Source organism: Numenius arquata, chromosome 29 (genome assembly GCF_964106895.1).
Source record: "Numenius arquata chromosome 29, bNumArq3.hap1.1, whole genome shotgun sequence".
NCBI classification, from domain to species: Eukaryota; Metazoa; Chordata; class Aves; order Charadriiformes; family Scolopacidae; genus Numenius; species Numenius arquata.
This window is the reverse complement of record NC_133604.1, coordinates 1,636,895-1,658,274: the sequence shown is the minus strand read 5'-3', so window position 1 is coordinate 1,658,274 and position 21,380 is coordinate 1,636,895. Positions and strand designations below refer to the sequence as shown.

At 45.3% G+C, this 21,380-nt stretch overlaps 1 protein-coding gene across 2 annotated transcripts; it reads left to right on the top strand.

The window, feature by feature from the left end:
• Window positions 1–1,554: 1,554 nt before the first annotated feature.
• CERS5 (ceramide synthase 5) lies at window positions 1,555–21,376 on the top strand. Of its 2 annotated transcripts, XM_074164944.1 has the most exons (11): window positions 1,611–1,810; window positions 8,207–8,312; window positions 10,400–10,530; window positions 11,469–11,526; window positions 12,132–12,182; window positions 12,863–12,955; window positions 14,269–14,397; window positions 14,681–14,787; window positions 16,686–16,842; window positions 18,464–18,493; window positions 20,139–21,376. In XM_074164944.1, the coding sequence occupies exons 1-11, from the start codon at window positions 1,611–1,613 to the stop codon at window positions 20,289–20,291; spliced, it is 1,215 nt and encodes a 404-aa protein (XP_074021045.1). In that variant the 3' UTR covers window positions 20,292–21,376. The 2 variants fall into 2 exon arrangements, with proteins under 2 accessions (XP_074021046.1, XP_074021045.1); XM_074164945.1 differs by lacking the exon at window positions 18,464–18,493 and having other exon boundaries at window positions 1,555–1,810.
• The last annotated feature ends 4 nt before the right edge of the window (window positions 21,377–21,380 follow it).

Here is a 21,380-nt window from a genome sequence, read left to right as displayed (position 1 = left end):
TGAATGACCTGCAGCAGCATGAGAAAATGCACGTGTATTACATGTATATAGGGAAAGGACAGGGAGAGTAGGGAAGAGAAGCCTGCTGCCTAGCTGGAAGGTATTAGCAGTGGCACATCAAGAGGAGTACAATCTACTGCCAATTTTTCTTTCTTTTTAAGGGAGAAGTAAGACTTGAACAGATAAGAGGTACTGCAAAACTAAGACAGCTGATGTGCAAGCACACGCAGCTTTCTCCAGCCTTTATCTCTTCCTGACAAAATCTGTTTGGTATCAGATTTCCTCAAATCACTGAGCAATTGGAGATTTTTCTGACTGGAAATTGTGCTAAGTGTATTTGAAAAGGAAGGGAAGGGTATTTGTTGTGGAGTTGGATTTATTGAATATGCCTACTATTTGTTTCTTAGGTAACACAATCGCGTTTTGCAATGCGTCCCCAGTTACGTGATACTAAAGCAATACTGTCTACAGTGCCCAGTTACGTTATACATCATTAGCTCTCGTTAAATCTGAGGCATCTCTGAGATACAAGGACCCTTACTCTTCACTCAGACTGGCTGAACATCTTCAAGGAGAAATTAGTACAAGTAGTACTTTTAAATAAAGTCGTTGATTAAAAAAAATGAACAGATCATGAACTACCCTGTCCTTGAATCTAATAGTTATCATAGTATTTGAGTGCTTAACGGCCCATTTAATTTGCTCTCGACTGGACAGATGCCAAAAGAGCTATTATATGAAAGATGGATCGTTTGCTGCAATATACAAGGAGGGTGATGCTGACCACCTTTACGGAGTTTGAGAACCTAATTGAAAAGCTTATGACGAAGGCCAGGCTCTGTTCCTCAGTAACCCTCATCCTAAGCCTGTCAAGTTAAACCACAATTTTTTCTGAATGCTTTAAAAGCTATAAAGAGTATCTTAAACTTTGCCAACCACTGTCCCTCTTGCTCTCTGTTCTATGCTTAACTGTTAAACCACATGGCTATTAATATTAGTAAAACTAGTCCTTGTTATCTTACCATAAAATTACAAGTTGCACTGTCCTGCTTCGGCTCTGGGGCCCTTCCCTTCGGAGGTGAGGGAAAGAGGCCGTGAGCCCCTCCGAGGAGTCCTGCCCCTCGGGGCTGAGGGGGGGCTGGTTTATCTACCAGAGTTGAGCAGCAACCGCCTCCACGGCGTTCAAGCCGGGCCTGGCGCCTGCCTCCGCTGGGGCCTTCCCGGGGGGAGAGACCGGACTCTCGTCAGGAAGCGCGTGCTTTAGGCCCCGTTCAAGACTGTCTTGAGGGCTTTTTTTCAGTCAGAACAACCCACCTCTGTTCGTGAAAACCCCCCCGAGGCCTGGGCAGCGCCTGACGGGCCGCCCCCCCTCAGCGAGCGCTGAGGCGGGAGTGGCGCGCGCTCCCGCCCGCGCCGCGCCTGCTCCAAGCTAACGGTCCGCGGAGGGGGCGTGGCCTAGGGAAGCCCCGCCCTTCCGTGCCCGGCCTGCGCATGCGCCCTGGCTGCCGGGAGGGGAGGGGAGGGGCCGGCCGCCGGCGCCGCCCCGCTGTCGGCTGCGGTGGCCGCCTCAGCTGCGGCCGCCGGGAGGGAGGTGGCGGCGGCGGCGGAAGATGGCGGCGGCCGCGGCGGCGGCGCTGCGGGCCTGGTTCTGGAATGAGCGGTTCTGGCTGCCGCACAACGTGACGTGGGCGGACTTGGCCGGGGAGCCGGGCCCGCCGGGCAGCGGGCTGCAGTACCCGCGCGCGGGCCACGTCCTCTCCGCCTTCCCGCTGGCGCTCGGCATCTTCGCCGTGCGGCTGCTCTTCGAGAGGTGAGCGCGGGGCCGCCCCCGCCGCCGGCCGCCCCCGGGACGGCGGGGCTCTCCGCCGGCCGAGGCGGCCCGGAAGCCGCCTGTTCCCGCCGCGGGGCCGAGCGCGCGGTGAGGCCGCCGGTGTCTCTTAGCAACGGGCTGGCCCGGGGGGAGCGGCGGGCGGACGGCCTCGGGGCAGGGGCGGGCCGGGCCCCGTTCGCCCCTCCGGCAGCGCCGGGGCCTTCCGCGGGGTCGGGGCCGGCTCCCCGCCCGCCGTATCTCTCGGGGCTCTTTTTGCGTGGAAGGGGACTACTGAATGCTGTGGCCAGTGGGGCTGGGGCAGTGATCGCCCCCTGCGCCCGGCGCTGGTGAGGCCGCGCCTCCAATACCGTGTTCAGTTTTGGGCCCCTCACGACAGGAAAGACATTGAGGGGCTGGAGTGTGTCCAGAGAAGGGCAACGGAGCTGGTGAGGGGTCTGGAGCACAAGTCTTGTGAGGAAAGACTGAGGGAGCTGGGGGTGTTCAGCCTGGAGAAAAGGAGGCTGAGGGGAGACCTTCTCGCTCTCTACAACTCCCTGAAAGGAGGGTGTAGCTGGGGGGGTCGGTCTCTTCTCCCAAGGAACAGGCCATGGGACAAGAGGAAACGGCCTCCAGTTGCACCAGGGGAGGTTTAGGGTGGATGTTAGGAAAAATTTCTTTACCAAAAGCGTTATCAAGCCTTGGAAGAGGCTGCCCAGGGCAGTGGTGGAATCGCCATCCCTGGAGGTGTTTAAAAGCCGGGCAGACGTGGTGCTGAGGGACATGGGTCAGTGGTGGCTTTGACAGTGTTGGGTTGATGGACTTGATGATCTTAAAGGTCTCTTCCAATCTTGATCATTCTGTTGTGTAATGCGGGAACCGTGCTGTGTCTGTCGGGACATACAAGAGCCCGCTTCCTCTCTCCGCTGGCGCTGGATCCCCAGAGGCTGGCAGTACCTTACGCTGTGCAAGAAGAAAGTCTGGGGAATTCACTGTTCTCTCTCCTCCTGTCCAGGAGAACCTCGGCCGGGCGAGTGAGAGAACTGCCTGCTGCGGCTCCACGGTTGGTTTGCGTGTGGTGCTGGTCTCTGCCTGTATCGTACTTTGTTTGCGAGTTCCTGGATGAGGAAATAGGGCTTGTTCACATGGCCTAGTGTATTATTAAACAGTTTGTGGATCCCCTGCATCTCAGGCACGGCAGAAGTGCCTGCAGATCATCGTATCTGCCCGTAAACAGGTGTAATACAGCATTTCTCATTTACTTGAGTATCCATAAACATACGATATTAACTCTTCCCTGGGGCAGAGGTTTATCCTTTCCGTGATGTATATCTCTTCCAGCCACACGTGGGGCAGGCTGTGTGGGTGACACAGATACTAATTAGTAAAGCAGCTTATTTAGAAAGCCGTTAGGTGAAGCAGACCAAGACACCTTGTATTCCTGTTCAAGTAGTTCATTAAGGATTGGGTTAACCTTAAATTTCTATATTGAAAGGGCAGAAGTATTTGTAAGCATGAAAAGGGCTGTAGGACTAAAGTGAGCAGGAATCAAGTTGGTTATGGTTTGTGGATTTGCTGTAAGAAGTGTGAGTTTTCTTGAGCTTTCAGAAATTAAGAAGAGGGGACGGGGATGAAGTGAGAAGATGGGCGAACCATGGAGAGAAATGAAGCAGGTCAGCAGAGTAGGAGAGAAATTTGAGAGGCTCTTGTTTTTTATCCCCATCTTATGTTTCTGCCCTCCAAAAAATAAAATAAAAAAAACCTACAGAAAAGTACTGGCAGTTCAAACCAGTGCAGAGGACCCAGGAACACATGTGGCAGTGCCAAAATCTCATCTCAGCTTGGCGTGCTGCTGCTGGTCTTGGCCAAATGTTCACGCTTGCCAGCAGGCAAGGAAAGGAAGTTGTGAGACAGAGCAATACCCCTGAAAGGGATATTGCAGGAAGGTCTCCTCACTTTCCAAGCCTTGTTTAGCCCAGGTAAACAAAACTTCTTCATCTGGGGAAGAAGTGCAAAAGATTCTCTTCTCTGGAGTGTGAGATGTTAGGAGAGATGCAGTGTGTCCTACCACACCTGGTGACACAGCCCTCCTCATAGCAATTACTTTATCCTGATAACGTCTACCTGGTTTGTGAAATTTCTTTTGTAGCGTTAATTTAGAGAGGAGTCAAATTAAGTCCTCCGCCTGCACAGTAAAACCTAGAGACCATGGCCCCGTACCTGAGAGGGTTCTTCCTTTTCCAGCTGTGTCTTTGCTGTGGTGTGTCTCAATGGTGGTATCCTGAAGTGAAGCAGATTGTGAGAGCAACAGCCAGGGCATTTTCTAGTATGTTTATTTTAAAGGACTGTATTTTTTAAGAAAGGCTTTTCTCTTTCTTCCTGCCACTTTGAACATGTCATAAAAGTTCAGATTTTTCTTAATAAAATCCCATTGTGCATTTACCCTGATTCAGGCTTTGGGGATGATTGTGTCAAATGTCTTCTTGACACACGTTTGGCAGTCGAACTTGATGACTCAGAACTTAAATTATAGACTTGCGCAGCCCTTTTGTTTTAGCTTTGTTTCTTTCTTTTCTTTCTCCTTTTGCTGTAGAACTTCAGTGTGAGGAAGTGCTTTCGTGACACTGACACTTGGTGATGCTGACACGTATTTCTCTTAGTGAGTGCTCCTATAAATTAACCTTTGCATCACAGTGTTGGTAAAATATCCATCAGTCTGTGCGGGAAGTCTGTGACTATGGAGATGGGGCAAGAAGGTGAAGTCCTGACTCAGTGGAAGGGGGTGGATTTTTGTGCAGGCAAGATAAAGGAGTTCTGCCCACAAGTTTGCTTTTATTATTTTTTTTTTCTGGGTAATACTTGCTGTTATTTCTCCTTATGCATCTTATCCCACCACAGGCACAAAAAAATTCCCGGGTATCTGTGAAAACCTAGAGCCTGTTATTCATATGATGTGTTTATAATTACACTGGAATGCCCTTCAGTAACAGATACGCTTGTTACTCTGCAGGTCTGAGGAAGGATCTGCAGCTTGAGCTCAGGCGAGGGGGGAGAAAAAGTGACTTTAGTTTACTTCATCAGGTCTGCCTGGAAAATTAGGGACGGTCGTGGAATGAGGTGGTGTAATCTTAATCCAGTGAAACGGAGAGATTATGGAAAGACAAAATCTTGCTTTGAGTGCATCTTTTATAAATCTTACTATTTTGGAGATTGTTCTTCCTTTTCAGGGCTGTAATAGGGAGTCACCAGACAAACTTGAATGTTCCATAAAGAAGGATTCAGCCTTTGGCTTTGTGAAGTACAACAACTTGTTATAACGTAGGCGTCTGTGTGCTTGAAAATTGGTGTTTGCTTCAAAAGCAGTCTACCTTGATAACTACCATGGAAAAGGTAGCTTGGTAGGTATCACTTAAGCTATTGAGCAGATACGTGTTGAGAAAAGTGTAATATAAGTATTTATGTGATGATAATTCCTTGCTGGGAAGGTGTGGCAGTAAGTTGACCTTGGGAATAGTTGCTGCAGTTAAGATGTCTATGGAATCATAAAATAATTTAGATTAAAGGGGATCTCTGGAGGTCACCTTGTCCAATCCTTTCCTCAAAGCAAGGCCAACATTTTAGTCAAGTCGGGTGGCTCGTGGTCTTGTGCTGTTCAGTTTTGAATATGCCCAAGAATGGAAGTCCTACTATATGGCAGCCTTTTTTTTTGGTGCTTAACTGCTATTGCTATGCAGATTTTTTTTCTCTGTGGGGTACAGTGCAAAACTGAAAACCTCTGAAAACCTCTTCTGGGGCCGAAAGTAGAAAATGCCACGGAGGTTTTAAGTGTGAATTTTCTTTGATGGACACCCAAAGGAAACAGCATGTCAACTTGGTATTTTTCTGACTGACAACAGGGATGATCATTCACTTCATATTCCACCTGTGAGGTAGTAACTGGTCAAAGCGGTTGGCCTGTGGCCGCTCAGTGGACTCGTGGGCGTGAGCCAGCTGTGCCCAGCCTGGCTATAAACCCCTCGCGTGGCTGGCCAGTTGTCACCTGCAGTTCCATTGCGTGAAGCCATTACATGTGGAGTTAGAGAAGCTTTGTTATGGCGTTGGGTTAGACTTCCTTAAAAGTACTGAAATCCATTGCTGCCATCCTTCTTCCTTCCTGTTTCTGTGGCTGGGAGCTACCTCCGCTGCCTCCGTTGCTGGGACTTGTCTGTTTGCTGGTGTCGGTGTCTGGCTGTTCCTGTACTCCTGGAAACGTCTGTGGGTGTTTTTTTGCTTTGCTCTTTGGCCACCTGCATGCTTGACTGAGTAACTGAGCTGTATCTGTAGCCTGTGGCTTACTCTTCCCCCCCTGCCCCCTGTTTTCTGGAAACATCTGTATTTATTCCCTAAGCCTACTAGTGAAGGAAGCCTACTGCTTGGGAGTAGTTTCATGCAAAATTTCAAGTTTTGGCGTTGGTTTTTGGGTTTTGTTTTTGGTTTTTTCTTTGCAATCCTTAGGTCCTAAAGTGAATTATTTCTGCATCTTTTTTTTTTTTTTTTTTCTGAGGAGATGCTGTTTCTTCTTTCCTTGATGCTTCAGGTATTGAATACTAGAATAATGCCAAAACTTAGTATGGATTGGATCACTATGAAGTTTCTTAACCATTCCTTCTCTTCTTTACTTGTTCTTAAAACAAAAGAATACTCTCCTTAATAATAAATTAATTGAATTTGCAGACTTTTACATTTTTCAGGTTTCTTCTCTTACGTGAGGAAAGTGACCCAAACTGAGTATCTTTAGGCCAGGATATTATTTTTTTTTTTAGAGAGCTGTAAGCACTGTGTCCCCAAAAATGAAATAAAAATATTTGGCATCCCATAATTGCAAATGTGTACTTCTTTGTTGTTGTGGTATATCCTGTAGGAAAGAAGAGTATAAAGATGCACACTTTTATGGGGGTCTAGCCAAATGTTTCATAACATCAGAACACGGTTTCTGGCTGGTGGTCTAGATCATAGAGGAAGCAGGGAGGCTTTCGAGCCAAGCTAAAAGGAAATCACCCTTTCCTTTTTTTTTTTTTTTTTTGTTGAACAGGACGTGAAGAAATGGGGCAGGACAGTGAAACCTGGGGCCACAGCGTCTATTAGTTGTTTAGTATTTTCTGAGAGCGGGGAGTTCCTTTAGGATTAGTCACGAGCTGATCTGTCATTTCTCAAGGGGAAAACCCCACAACCTGTGTCTGTTCTTACAGGCAGTCGTAGCTGTTGTTACTGAAGGACTAACAACGGGCTCCCAAGAATGATTGTTGTTGGAACACTTGCAGTCGTGATTTCCCTGAATTTTGATCTCTTGTTTTAAACACAGGGAGAAATGGTAATAAATGTAGTGGTTGGAAAAAGCAGCATTTTCTGCTCGACGGCGGTCTGAGTCTGGTAAATGAAATACATGTGTGTAATTTGTTGTCTTCAGTTGTCTCTGAAACAATCTGTTTCGAAGCAAAATAGACTTAATGACGCAAACGTTGGGTCCTTTTCAAAATCAGTTTTGAGAAACAGGTTCTCTGCTCTCTCTCAAAATAATTGATTAAAAAAAATAATAAAAATTGCTCCTTCAAACCCAGCTCTCTCGCCCACCCACAGGAGAGAAAGCAATTCGCGTATTCAGGTGACACAAGCATTTCCCTTAGAATCCTGTGCCCTTTTTGACACAAAGGTACAGCAAAACCTGATCGTTTTTGAACATGTATAAATTCATTTTACTTACAAAAGCAGGCTTGTTTTCAGAGGGTTTGTGCTATAAAAATCACAGTGTTAGATCAGCCGTTGGAATATGCAGTGCATACAGGACTGAGCGAGATACTGGGATTTTGGGTCTTTCAGGCTGAGTGACTTCTTGTGTCTTCCTCGCTCTCCTGAAGGAAACAGCCCACTTTGGGGAAAAATAAAGACAAAAAAACCCCTCAAAACAAAAAACACCCCAAAACCCCACACCTCACAACTGTGTGTCTTTTAGGAGCTGTGTCACTTGAACTTCCCTTTTTTTCTGAGTTATGTGGCACCAAGGCGTATTCTGGAAATAAGGCATTTTGTTTATAGGGCCACAAGGGCTCTGGCGTTTCTGTTTGCAGAGGACTCCCATCAGTGAGCTATTATTCTGTTCACACATTCTGATCCTTACAAGCCAAGGACATTAAGATTTAATTTTTCATTTTAGATGTGTATGTGCGGTCTGCAGTTACCATTCGGACTAACGCAAGGTACTACTTCACCTGGGCAGTTCATTAGGCAAAGCGGGTGGAGATCTTCAGAAGTGTTTTGGATGGGTTTTGTGGCTGGTGACAAGTCAGGGTCCCTGTGATGTAGGCAGAGGAGAGAAATAGGTATCTTGCTTTAGTCTTACCTCTTTCTTTGGAACTCTTTCAGGTTTATTGCCAAGCCATGTGCCATAAACCTTGGCATTCAGGACAGTGGACCTCACAGAGCCCAGCCCAATGCAATTTTAGAGAAAGTGTTTACATCCATCACGAAGGTGAGCCGCGCTGCAAATTCTGCTAGAAATGGAGGCCTGGGAGTAACGGCTGGGGGGGGCTTTTTGCTTCCACTTTTCTAGTCTGAGAGAAATGCATTTCACGCTGTGTGTGCTCAATGAGTGTGCTTTTTCTTACATTACTTTGCCTCTGGCATGTCCTTGTACCAAAGTAAATTCTCTTTACGGCTCACCTATGCTTTTGTGCACAGAAGAGTCTTTCTTTGAATAAAAAATGTTCCCTTTAGAAAGGTATGAGGCTTCTTATAATTCCCAGCTTTTGTCCAAATTGTGACTCCTGTAACAGGTGGTAAGTTGTGGTTTAACGAGAAATTTCTCGTTCTCTTTCATTGCCTATTGGAAAAGCGTTGCTGTTTTCCTTGAAATCTGCTCCTTTTCGGGTTTTTTTGGCCAGTTGTGTAATGCCTTCCTCTTATTTTTGCCATCTACTGTGGAATTGGACAACAGCAGTCACAGTGGAAGGCAGTTATTTAAGGGAAGTGTTCAGTTAGTGGAAGAGTGCCCTGATAGAGGGTAGGACGTTTAATGTTAACAGGAGGTGTTTCTTTTGTTTGTTTCATGGCCTTTCTCTCACTTAAGCTGTGAGTGCCCCTTCGCTTCAGAATTCACTCTCTGTCCTCAACTGAATGTTGCCAGTGCAATCCACGCAGGCAGAACGATAGATTTTCATTAAAGATAATGAAATGGAAGGTTTTATGTTCTGATTTGGTGATGCTGAACTTCATTCTGAGTGGAGCAGATAAAGTAAATGGAAGGGAAATTCTATAAAAATCTTACTAAAGCTCACCTCATAGGAGCATTGAAGTTTTGAGGCATTTGGAATGACGTGCGAACTGAAAAGTTCCTCTGATGTGGTGCCATTTGTGGGGAGGACTTTTATGTAGGGGATGTCCTTGAAATGAATGTTTAGGAACCCCGTGAGGACACATGCTGTGCAAAATTTATCTAGTTTATGAAAACAGCTGCCTTTAACTGTACGGGCATGCTCGTGTCTGCTGCTGGGTTTGGGGAATGGAGGGCGGCACTGATGCCACGGAGAGATCCCATTGCTGTTCTGAAAGGGGAGCTCCGGAAATTCTTCTCTGAGGCAGGTTCACTTCCAGTGCAGAAGTGTCAGGTAGCCTGAACTGTTAGAGTCTGGTAAAGGGCAGAGAGATCTGGTGGTGATGGAATTACAGGAAAGGCATGGTCTCGATACTGAAAATCAAGTTTGCTTTTCAGTTGAACAGTCTGGGGACTCTATTAAATCAGCTTTCTGCATAGGTTTTTGGGTTTGTGTGTAACTCAAGTAGTAAAATGTGTTTATCATCTTCCAGTTGTAAGAGCTCCCTGGCAGAGCTTGTTAAAAGGACACTGGTCTGAAACTCATGTGGCTTTTCTCACCCCTGGGCCATTTTAGAGGTAGTTACCAGGTTTTGTTCACTTTGTCTCTTCTAAATCCATTTATGTCATTATTCAAACAAACAAACTGCCAGTAGAGTTTCCAGTCAGAGAACAGTGATATATTATTTATCATACAATTATTTCAGTTTTCAAATTTAATTTTATTTGTAAACTTTGGTAACGGAAATAATGCCATCTCTATGATGCCTTTTTGGAATATACAAATATCTAGTGTGTTAAACCAACTCTTACTTTAAAGTTTCCCTGAACTTGCGGTGAGTGGCAACCCTTAAACGTGTTCAGCCTTGGTCTTCCTGAGTTCTGGACTGTTTGAATTAACGTGCAAGTTTTAACAGGTAGGACAGGACACTTTAAAAGCTCCTCCCCTCAAATTAAGAAAGAGAACAATTGCATTCTTTGTCATAATGTGCTGTCAAATGATCAAATAGATGAGGAAATGTTAAACCAAGAGCATTTTGAATAATTAAGTAATTAGTGGCTTATGAAGGTTAAACTTGAACGAACGTTTGTGGCAATGGGTTCCTGCTTCTAGTCTATAGTAGAGCCTTCCTAGTGTGTGTGTGTGTTCTTATCCGTGCATCATTTCTGTCATAGTACAGGGGGGATCTAAGGCTGACAGTAGGTTGAGAAGTAGGAGAAATGACATTTGTTTCATTTTCCTTCAGTCTCCAGATGGAAAAAGATTAGAAGGCTTGTCAAAGCAGCTAGACTGGGATGTTCGAAAGATCCAGCGCTGGTTTCGTCATCGGAGGAACCAGGACAAACCCACCACCCTCACTAAATTTTGTGAGAGCATGTATGTTTGTGCAGAGGCCAAGATGTGGCTTCATCTTAAAGCTCCAGCTGTATGTTCTCTTTTCTACCTGAAACTGTGGTCAGCAGCTAATTTAAACGAGGTTCTTGGGGTTGGCTGGTGGAAGATAAATTCTTATATAAGCAAATGAAAGCAGTTAGGAGGGCTTTTTAGAATTCAGTATTCTAAATTAATTTGTATATGTGCATGACAGATCAGAACACGTGTACAGGAGTTATTCCCGACAGCCATGAGCAGCTTTAGGTAGTGGCCCAGGTCCTTAAGGCAAAGGTAGCACCTCAGTGTGCACCCCCTGAGGGACCATCCCGAAGCCAAGGCTGGTGCTGCACAGCTGTGCTCTACACCAGTGTTTGTTCCCACACAGAACAACCTTACGGCTTACACGATGGTGAATATTCTCTCACACAGACACTTCTTGGATTCCTGTTCTTTTCATTTCAGTTCATTCTTTGTTTCTTTCTGAATGCTTGCAGGTACCTCTGTTAGTGTAGTAGCATCTGAATATTTTTTTCCTGACTTGTTATTTCTTCTGTGCTGGTTTCTTTCCTTTCCAGTAACTTTCTTCATATTAATTCTTCCCCCCAGTATGGTTTTGTCTACTTAAAGCCACAAGGTAAGAGGGACAAATATATATATTAGGATACCTTCTGGATAACAATGACTTATCTTGTTGTTATCTTCTTATTGTATATTAAAGCATATGAATGATGCATGTTCACTCTGAACTTTGATTTCAAACTCATGTGTGGTGTGAAAACTCTTAAATAGGTTTATCCTTACATGAAATGTTTACTATTTGGTGGGTGAAAGCTTTACAGGTGTTAGAATTGGTTTTTTTCACAATTGTTCCCGGTTTTGTTATAAATGTTAAAGAGAAGCTCTTTCTATTTCATAAGTTTAATTTTTGCTTCTTTTTCCAGGTGGAGATTTACATTTTATTTAAGTATATTTTTTTATGGAATCAGGTTTCTCTGGACGGTGAGTTGGTCTGTCTTCACCACCCCGTTGTTCTGTGGGGTGTGCAGCGGGGCTATGGCTGTCCTGCTGAAATACAGGGGTTTGACCATCTGTGTCGCTGCTTCAGTGCTTGCACCTCCTTTAAAGCAAGGAGGGGCAGTGATAATAGTCATCTTTCTGTTCCCTTATTTGAGATTCTGGGGTTTCTGCTTAAGGATCTTCTTTATGCTCTAGGAAGGCTTCTATACAGATCTGTCATTATGGAACTATTAGAAACTTATTTGTCCTGTTACCCCAGAATGGGACAGAACTGGGGTTCTTCTTGCTATGGAGAGCTGCTTTTTTTTTTTTTTTTTTATCCCCCTCTTGAAAGGATACAGCTTAATCCCTTTGGGTCTTTATTATTATTAGAGCTGTCTGCTTATTCTTTGAATTTCCATTGCAATATTACTTGTGTTGACTACAGAAAGAATATCTTAAATCACTAGGATGTTTTACTGTAAATTTAGCCTGAATGATAGAATTAAGATAAAATTTCAGTGAAACAGTCCTGTAGCAATCAACTGCCTTAGGTGATAGGGAGGAAAAAAACCCAGTGGAATAATAACTCATCTTTTTGCCTTTAGGCACCCTGGTTTTGGGACACACGACAGTGCTGGTACAACTACCCTTTTCAGGTAGGAGATAAACACAAGATTCCAACTTTTTGCACAATTGCAGTTTTTATTGTTTGTTAATGACAGCAGATTGAAACTCAGTAGACTTGAGTGCTCCTCATGGTTCTGCGGGGCAGGAGCTGCACAGGCTGCATCCCGGAGAGGTTTGTAGCGAGTGAAGGGTCAGCCCTTGTGGAAGGCACAAAGATGGCATTTGCCCTTTATGTCTTCACATCCCAGTTAGGCTTGTCAACAGCAGTCTTCACTCAAACAGAACTGGCTCGGTTCATATTCATTTTATGTGCACTTTCTGCTGAGATTATTAAAAGTGAAAAATAAAATTATGCATAAAATTATACTGGTGACTTATTTACACTGTTGTTCTCGTTATGCAGAAAGTACAATTATATAGAGACCAACCAGTCTGTGTCAGTGCCTGGTTTTTCTGGCTGCGGTAGGAGATGTAAATGTTGACAAGGGAGTATTGCTGACACACACAAGTAGGTTTGTGTGACAAAGCCTAGAGTAAGGTGTCTGTTGCTTAAGATGGTTTTTAACTAAACCTTAAATCTGGATCTTTAAACTTAAGCCTCAGCATTCTGGAGGAACAGAGTGGGATGGGAGGAAAGGAAAAAGTGGATTTTAATGAAAATCGTAAAGTACTTTGTGTTCTAACTGTGCTATCTTTGTTTGTTTTCCAGCCTCTGACATCCAGGCTTTATTATTACTATATCTTGGAGCTGGCCTTCTATTGGTCTCTCATGTTTTCTCAGTTTACAGACATTAAACGGAAGGTGAGATTAACCAGAAATGCATTAACCACTTTGCTAAATAGATAAGACTGATAGAAAATGTGAGCGTGCCTGGCCAGTAAAGCAAAAGTGTAGTAATAACTGTATTGTCTTCCTCATTCACATCTCTCTGTAGCCTCCCCCCTCCTGTAATCACTCCCCGGTCCTGGGGAAAAGGGAGGAGCAAACCTGATCCTGGTGTATCCTTGAGAGTCCCTTTAACCTTCCAGGGGAAAGAACAGAATCACTCAATACCTCCCAATAAAAAGTTATCAAATCGTTGTGTAAAAATAGATTTAATTTGAAGGCTTGCAGGGAAACATGAAAATGAGATGCTCAGAGCAGTACCTTGCTGAGCCAGGTGAGAAAATGGCGAACACTAAAGCAATAATAAATGTTTTTTGAAAGTAATTTTTCATCTGTGTGTGCAGAAGAATGATGACTGGTCACGATTGCCGGAATCTAATTCCATTGTGCTATGTTCTAGGATTTGGCTTATTGTTGCTGTTGGAAAACAGTTCATAGTAAATCATTGTTTATTGCTTCTGTTACACAAACTGCAAAGTAGGAAATTATCCCAATCCTTGCACTGACTGTTCAAAAAGAAAAGTTTGCCTGGGATTTTTTTCTGTTCTGAAATATTAGCAGATGAGGCACCACAGAATATCTTGGAGCTGCAGAAAGGGAGTGATGAACAGCATCTGTGATAGTGTTTATAGTGTTTAATTTTGTACTCTGACTTTGGTAAAGTGGATTGTATTCCCCACTGCAAGCGCGGGAAGGTACATTGACATGGAAGTGTTGGACCCAGGGGACTGGAAACCAGCCCCAAATATATGTGCATGTAAACATATTGTGTTTGATGCCCGCTGTGCTCTGGCAGCCTTTTGCACACTGACAACAGTAACAGCAGTGAACTTAAAATTTGTGCCAAGAGCTGAAAGGACTAGCAATATATCTGTGAAACTGAAAGGAGCCAAAACCAAGAGCTGTATGTTGCCTGGTCAGTCTTTTCAGTGGGGTCTGCAGGATACTTACCTTTACTCTGTGTGTGTGTGCCAAAGAGGCTGTGCTGTGCCTGTGTGTGCAGAGTTCTGACACCCCAGGAGCACAAATCCTGGGAGAGACCTTTCTGGAACCTTTAGTGATGGTGGTTGATGGTGTGCGATGAGCTGTGCTTATGTAAAGCGGAGTCAGAGCCTGAACTGAAGTAATCCTGTGACCCCAGTTTGTCAGTTTTGTGGCTCTGTTCCAAACCTTTGTATTTGTTTGACAGCCAAAGAGTCTTCATTCATATTTTTTTTTTCTGTTTCCAGGACTTCCTGATCATGTTCGTCCATCATTTGGCTACAATTGGACTCATTACATTCTCTTATATGAATAATATGGTGCGGGTTGGAACTCTGGTGCTGTGTCTCCATGATGCATCAGATTTCCTTTTAGAGGTGAGTTTCCTTTCAGATCGTTGCGTACCTAATGCTGGTGTGGTCTCAGGGGAGCAAACTGGCTTTCCCGTTCTTGATAAACTGCATTAAATATGCCATAAAACTTGTGCTGCTGATCCTGCCTTGTCAGCTTTTCCTCATAACTGCCTTAGTGCTGAGAATAATCCCTAAATGTTCTAAACTCCTTACAAATGTGATGGCTTGAGGGTTTTTGAAGCTCTACAGCCTGGTAATTACATGAGTGCACAAAGGAAATAATATTCTCATGTTTCTTGTCTCTTAGGCTGCAAAGCTTGCCAATTATGCCAAGTACCAACGTCTTTGTGATGCTTTCTTCATGCTCTTTGGTGTCGTATTCATTGTTACACGGTTGGGCATTTATCCTTTCTGGTAAGCACCTGGAGCTGTAAGGTCTTATTTGTTCTTCCAATCCTTTAAGCAAAGCCTTTATATTTGGACTCTTTGCAAGCATTGCAGCCTGTTCCTCAGGGCAGCCTGAAGCTGCAGACGACCCGAGTGCTGTTTGGAGTGGGATGTTCAATGAGGCACATGAAGAAACCTCTCAACAGCCAGCTGAGGGAGTGTGAAAAGTGACTAGAATCCTAACGCACAGCTGGCCCCTCTCTTCCCTCCACAAAGTGATGACAGTGCTCGTTAGCGGGAGCCAAGTCAGCAGTATCTGCTCTGAAAGGCTTGAAGGGTTGTTTGCTTCTCTTAAGAAGTTTTGGAAATAGTTGCAAATGAGGCATGGTCTCTTGAGGTAAACTTGATTTTTGAGTGTCTGGCTTAGTCATCGTTGCAGTTTCTGATTCCTATGACACTCGTGTCCTGTCCTTGTGTTGTGACAGTTTGGAGTCTGAACTAGGTCTTGGGTTTCTTGGGAGGTAAAACCTGGCTAAATGGCTTATAGCTAATTATCCTGTAATGAGATTTCCTCTTGCCTCCATAGGTCAGGCTTGGTGAGGTGGTAGTGTTGATGAGCTGTTACCCACCTCTTTCTGTTCAAAGAGTGTGGGGAAAATTTGGTTGCACCCGATTATTACTTAGTTTATTTTGGTTTTACTGCATATATTTATTTCCTAGGCAGTGGACAGCTTGCATTCCCGTTCTTTTGGGTGCCTTGAGAGTAGGCAGAAACAATACTTTGTTATCAGGGTTGCAGTTAAAGCTCTTGCTTGTTTTCCAGTAAATGCATCAAAGGAGTCTGCATAAGGAAGAGCTTTAATTCTTATGTCTTCACAGGCTCCTTCCAGTGACAGATGAGATAGTTGTCATTGTTTTTATTGCTGTTGTCTGTCATGAGGTGATGCTCTTGCATCATGTTATTGCTCAGCATGAGCAGGCTCCTGTAAATCTTTAATGTATTTTCCATTGGCTGTAATGTAATTCCTCAACTTTGTAGAGAAACCTGGCAAGCTCGCAGCGGTATCGCAGACCCTGTGCTCTTTCGCTTTGTGTGTATTCCCTTCCCTAATTGGTAGTATAAAACATCAACAGATCTCTGGAATTGCATTGAACTCATCCCTAAACTGGCTGCGAGTTGGATGTTTCTGTAGTTACATTTTGTCAGACTTGGGTTCTTCTCTGAAAGGCTTGTTTTTCTTTTCTTGTGAAATGTTAAAAGCTATGTGAAATTAATGACGTCTTTAAAGGTCTCTCCATACCTCCCTGCTTCATAAAATCTAAAGTGTTTATTAAATTACTTAAGTACTGGCAATAACTCCCAGCGACAAGAACAGCAAAACAGTAATGAAAGAAAGCACAAAGCTTTGTCCATAAAGCAGCTTCAGGTCCTCCAGCTTGGCAGGAGGAATCTATAAAAATCCAAGGGAAGATGGGATTGGAAGATGTCCAAGCGCACAGGGAGGGAGGGAGGCCTACTGGGACCAGAATTTCTTCCTGATATTTAAATATGGGTGAAGACTGCCCAAGTATGAACGTGTTAACTGTTGTTTTGATGACCAGTGCGCTTGACATCACTTCCTGTAAAGTTGTTATAAATGCTTGTGCTTTTGAGAAGGAAATTGGCAGCAGATCTGTGTGTGTAACTGAATCGCAGAACGTTCACATCTTCTCCTGTTTGTTGCTCAGTTCAAATGTTTCTAATTAGCTTAGTCTGTCTCCTAACTCTGGCAGGGGACTGGTGGCATCGCCGCTCTGACAGGAGCAAAGCAACAGATGCTTAAATGAGATACAAACTGTTGTGCATCTGGCCAGTCATCTTAATTTAGAGCTGGAATCGTGTTACAGCACAGCCCATCTGTAACGTGTTTCTGGGTCTTTTCTAGGATTTTGAATACAACCCTATTTGAAAGCTGGGAGTTGATCGGTCCTTATCCTTCGTGGTGGCTGTTCAATGGGCTCTTGGTAACCTTGCAGGTCTTGCATGTCATCTGGTCTTATCTCATCGTTCGCACTGCCTACAAGGCCCTCGTACGGGGAAAGGTAAGAATCCTCGTGACTGGTTTGGGTCCTCTTTCCTACAAGCCCTGCGAAGCAATCCTGAGAAACTGGGCCCTTCAGTGAGGGCTGGTGCTAGTTCTCGAGGGACTGGAAATGAGAGAAATGGAGCCCCTCTGCTATGGGGACAGGCCGAGAGAGCTGGGATTGTTCAGCCTGGAGAAAAGAAGGCTCCGGGGAGACCTTACAGTGGCCTTCCAGTATCTAAGAGACCTACAAGAAAGCTGGGGAGGGACATTTTACAAGGGGTGTAGTGATGGGATGAAAGGTAATGGCTTCAAACTGAAAGAGGGGAGATTGAGGTGAGATGTGGGGAAGAACTTGTTTGCTGTGAGGGTGGTGAGAGCCTGGCCCAGGTTGCCCAGAGAAGCTGTGGCTGCCCCATCCCTGGAGGGGTTCAAGGGCAGGTTGGATGGGGCTTGGAGCAACCTGGTCTGGTGGGAGGTGTCCCTGCCCAGGGCAGGGGGTGGCACTGGATTATCTTCAAAGTCCCTTCCAACCCAAACAATTCTGTGATTCTGTGACTTTCATCAGGAGCGTTTTGTAGAACAGTAGGTTATTTACCTTGGTTGCTCTGCAGACTCGAGTGCCAGGTGTATACAGAGACAGAGATGCTTCCTCTCTGTTCTGGCCGTGCAGGGAAATAGCGCCATTTTCCAGTACGTTGAGATGTTGTAATAATTGTGATGATGACAGACTTGGTGTGTACTTTGATTGGAGTTTAAGGTGGGAGTAGGCTCTTTTTTGAACAATCATCTAGGATGTTTTCCAGCTTTCCACCTTCAGCTGGTTCTTGGGGTGTGATGAGGGTTACGCATCTTCCACTTAGCGCTACCACAGGCTTCTGGCTGTCAGTGGAGGCCAGGCATTGGGCTCTGGCATGCAGAGGAGAAAGGGTTATCAGAAATGCAGTGGAGTTTACTGGTCGTCACTGGGCTAATGGGGTGCAGTCTAGCTTCAGTCCTGAGTATTCTAATTTTAATTTGTGTGGGGAGCCTTGGGGGGGGTGGGGGTGGAACTACAGTCGCTGGTTAGCAGCAAATGTTGCCCTGAGAATGAGCAACGCTGACTTTTGGCCGCAACCTCAGTTGCCAAGCAAAAAGGTGTAGTTCAACTGAAGTAGCATGAGACTGTAGCAAGCCTGTCTAGGAACCAATTTGACACCCAGCCAACCCATCGAGAGCAGCCACTTCCTTCACAGCTACCAGAGAGCGACAGCTGATTTCATAGCGCAAATGCTTTTTTAATCAGATAGCTGGTATTCTGATCTGAGTTTCTCTCATGGCTCTACTTTATTTTGTGTTTGACTTCTTAGCTGCCCCTACACATGGAATGTAACCTTGAAAAATATTTATATCGTATTTGTCTGTGGCAGTGATTGTTGGGGGAAGGCATGTTTCAGAGTATGCATGTGATCTTTTCATCTGTTCCCCACAGCTGCTACTGCAAATGTCTTATTTTCTGTGAGTGCAGCTGTTCCTGTATCCTGAGGTCTACACATCTTTTTTCCTTTCCTTGGTTCTCTCCTGCCCAGGTGACCTAGCCAGAGAAAGGACTCTAAGCTCTGTCTTCTTCATTCTTTTCTCCCTCCTTTTCTCTGTGCCAGATTGGAGCTGGACAGTTTCATCCTTTGCATGTAAGTGTGATCTGTGCTTCTGTTTGTTCCCTGAAGCGCACCCGTGTCTGTTCCAAGGCTGTGGTCTTGGAGCTTTAGATGGCTGGTGCTCTCTCTTGAAACGTTTCTCTCCCTGGTTGATACAGTGCCGATTTTGACAGTATGTGAAAATGCAGGTTTTTCCAAAGGTCAAAGCAGTGTCCTGGGGTTTGTTCTTATCTGCTGTCAGCTGCCTGCATAACCTTCACCTTTCTGCTTTTATATGGCCACAGAGGCTCTGCTGTCTGTCCTTAGCGCTCACTAACACTCTGCTGAGTGGAAGAGGGCAGGAGAAATGCAATGCTTTTTTGAAAAGGAAAAGAACAGCCACTTGTCCCACAAATAATGGGAAAAATTTCAAGGGATTTCTGCTTCCTTCCAGTGACCCTTTGAACTTCTAACGTAGCAGGAGAGTGGGGAAAGATATCAAAAAGTTCTGGCAATAGACAGAAGCCAGTACATCCAAGGGCCTGTCAAAACCAACCCTGGAGATCATTAACTTTACCTGGCTTTTGGCCAGATCTTCCCTTGAGTTCAAAAACTTCCTGCCTGGTGCTGTTGGAAAGCCCTAAGCGTGACTCAAAGCAAGCAGAGTCAAATGAAATCCTGAAATCCTTGGAAAGGTGCTAGCCACAAAGTGCTTGCACATGAAGTAAATGAGGGCTATTAGTGTGGAGAGCCTGCCCTGGAGTACGCCAAGCACGGCCGTGCCGCAGTCAGGCTCTGGCTCCCGGCCACCAGCCAAGGTGTTTGTTTGCAGTGAGGGCCGGGTTCGGGACCTCGTCCCTTCTCCTCCCGGAGCCGTTGGCTCTGCAGCGCCGGAGCACTGCCCTCCCGCGGCACCCCGAGAGCTGGCACCAACCTGCGCCTGGATCCGCTCTGAAAGGCTCAAAATCCCACGTACAAATCAAATTCAGCTGGATTTGCAGTCTTTTACCTAAAGCCATAACTCTGTAAGGCAGATCTAGATCTCTGGGCTGAGATGCTGCTTCTTTTCCAGAACGGGTGTTTGCTGGATCAGATAGTTGTCTTTGTTCTACAGCCCACTGTCCGAACAGGTTTTGTTCGTAAATGAGTTCTCAGGTATGAACCACAAGCTGTGAAAATGGGAGGCGCTTTGTGCAGACAGTAATGAGATAAATATAGCTGGTTAATTTTTAAAATATCAAAGCCGCTCCCTGTAGGACAAAATGTTCTCTCTAAAACTGACATATACATGTTTTTTGGTCATCGTACCCACTGCTGATTATGGTGTGAAAAGTTTTTTGATTCAAAACAAATCTGTTTTTTGCAAAAGTGGCCTTTAACCAATCTAGAACACAGGGAACAACCAACGATCTGTGGTGTCCTGATCTGGTGAGAGCAAAGGAGGTGTAGTGCTTTCCCAGATGTAGAGTATTTGGAAAACAGGACTCCTATTCCCAAATCATAATTTTCAATGTCTGTGTCTTGCATTCTGTATATGATGACAGACTCCTCCTTGTGAGTGAGTTTGAAGTGTCTCAGGATCAAACACAGAAAGAAGCTGGTTAATCACATGAACACAACCTTTTAACTACTGTTTTCTGTGACTTTTTCAACCTCCCTTCTCCCCTTTCCACTACCAAATCTCATTTGACATGTTTAGGTATCAAAAGATGACCGCAGTGACGTAGAGAGCAGCTCTGAAGAGGAGGATGTGACTTCCAACAGCACAAAAGGAGTTTTCAGCACTTCAAGTAACGGCTCCAACCGCATTAACGGCCACGTGGCTAGTGGCCAGTGGACAGAAGAGGAGTAAGGCCGTGAGTTGGCCTTGAGCAAACACGAACTTATCTTTAAATATCTAGATGTGTTGAGCTCCACATTCCCAAGTGATCTTTAATCAAGATACCCCTTCCCCAGAAACCCCCAGCAAATCCGAAATGGGCACAATCCAGACCGGTCAGAGGCTTTGCACAACAGAAGGGATGAAGCCAATGACTGGGGCAACAACAAAGCTGCAGATTTCACTTTAAGCCATTTTGTACTTAAATCTTAGTCCCATTGGTATTTGCGGAGGTGTCTTTGTGACAAACTGGTTTTTACTCAACTCAAGGCGGAACAAGTTCGGGCCAGGCTGGCTGCCGACCACAGGAGGGTTTCGGTGCCATTTCGGTGATGGTTTGCTCCAGCGCCGGTTCAGCAGATCTCCTCTATGCACTCCAGAACGCAGGGCCCCGCAGTTCCCCGTCCCAACTACCCTGGCTGGAGCAGAGACTCTTTCTCTCAGTCCTGCTGTGAGCGCTCTGGACTACAGCTTGGAGTGGACTGTGCTACACCAGAAATGTTGCTCTGCCTCGCCATCGGGGTGCTAAGGAGATGATCACTTCTATCTCTGCTGTCACGAGGGACCAGGCCAGCGTTCGCTGCCTCTTTTGGTGCTGCAAGCCCCTCTGAAGTCTCGACTACAGCCTTCTGAAACGGGGAGGGGGGTGGTTTATTGCCTCTGAGACAACTATCACAATACAGGCCTTTTTTTTTTTTCTGTAGCAAGTTGTGAAGACTTTTTCTAGACCCACTGGATACAGTTGGCTAAGCGGGGACGTGAGGGCAGACCAGTACTGGTGGGCTGTGTTTAACTTGCCACAAAGTAAGATGATGTTTCAGTCCTGCTCGTCTGTGCTGCGAGGGAGAAGTGGATGTTGCTGCTGTGATTTTGCAGCTGCGGAGGAATGGCAGGGCTGGAAAGGCAGCCACAGCATAGGCTTTGCTTCTTTATTTTTACTCAATGGTACTTGGGGGCAATGGAAGGCCTGTGTGTCAATCATGAGCAAAATTTTGGAAAACTTCTTGAGTTGTTACCATTTTATACCATTGTTTACTCTTATCTCCGATTAAAAGATGCTTC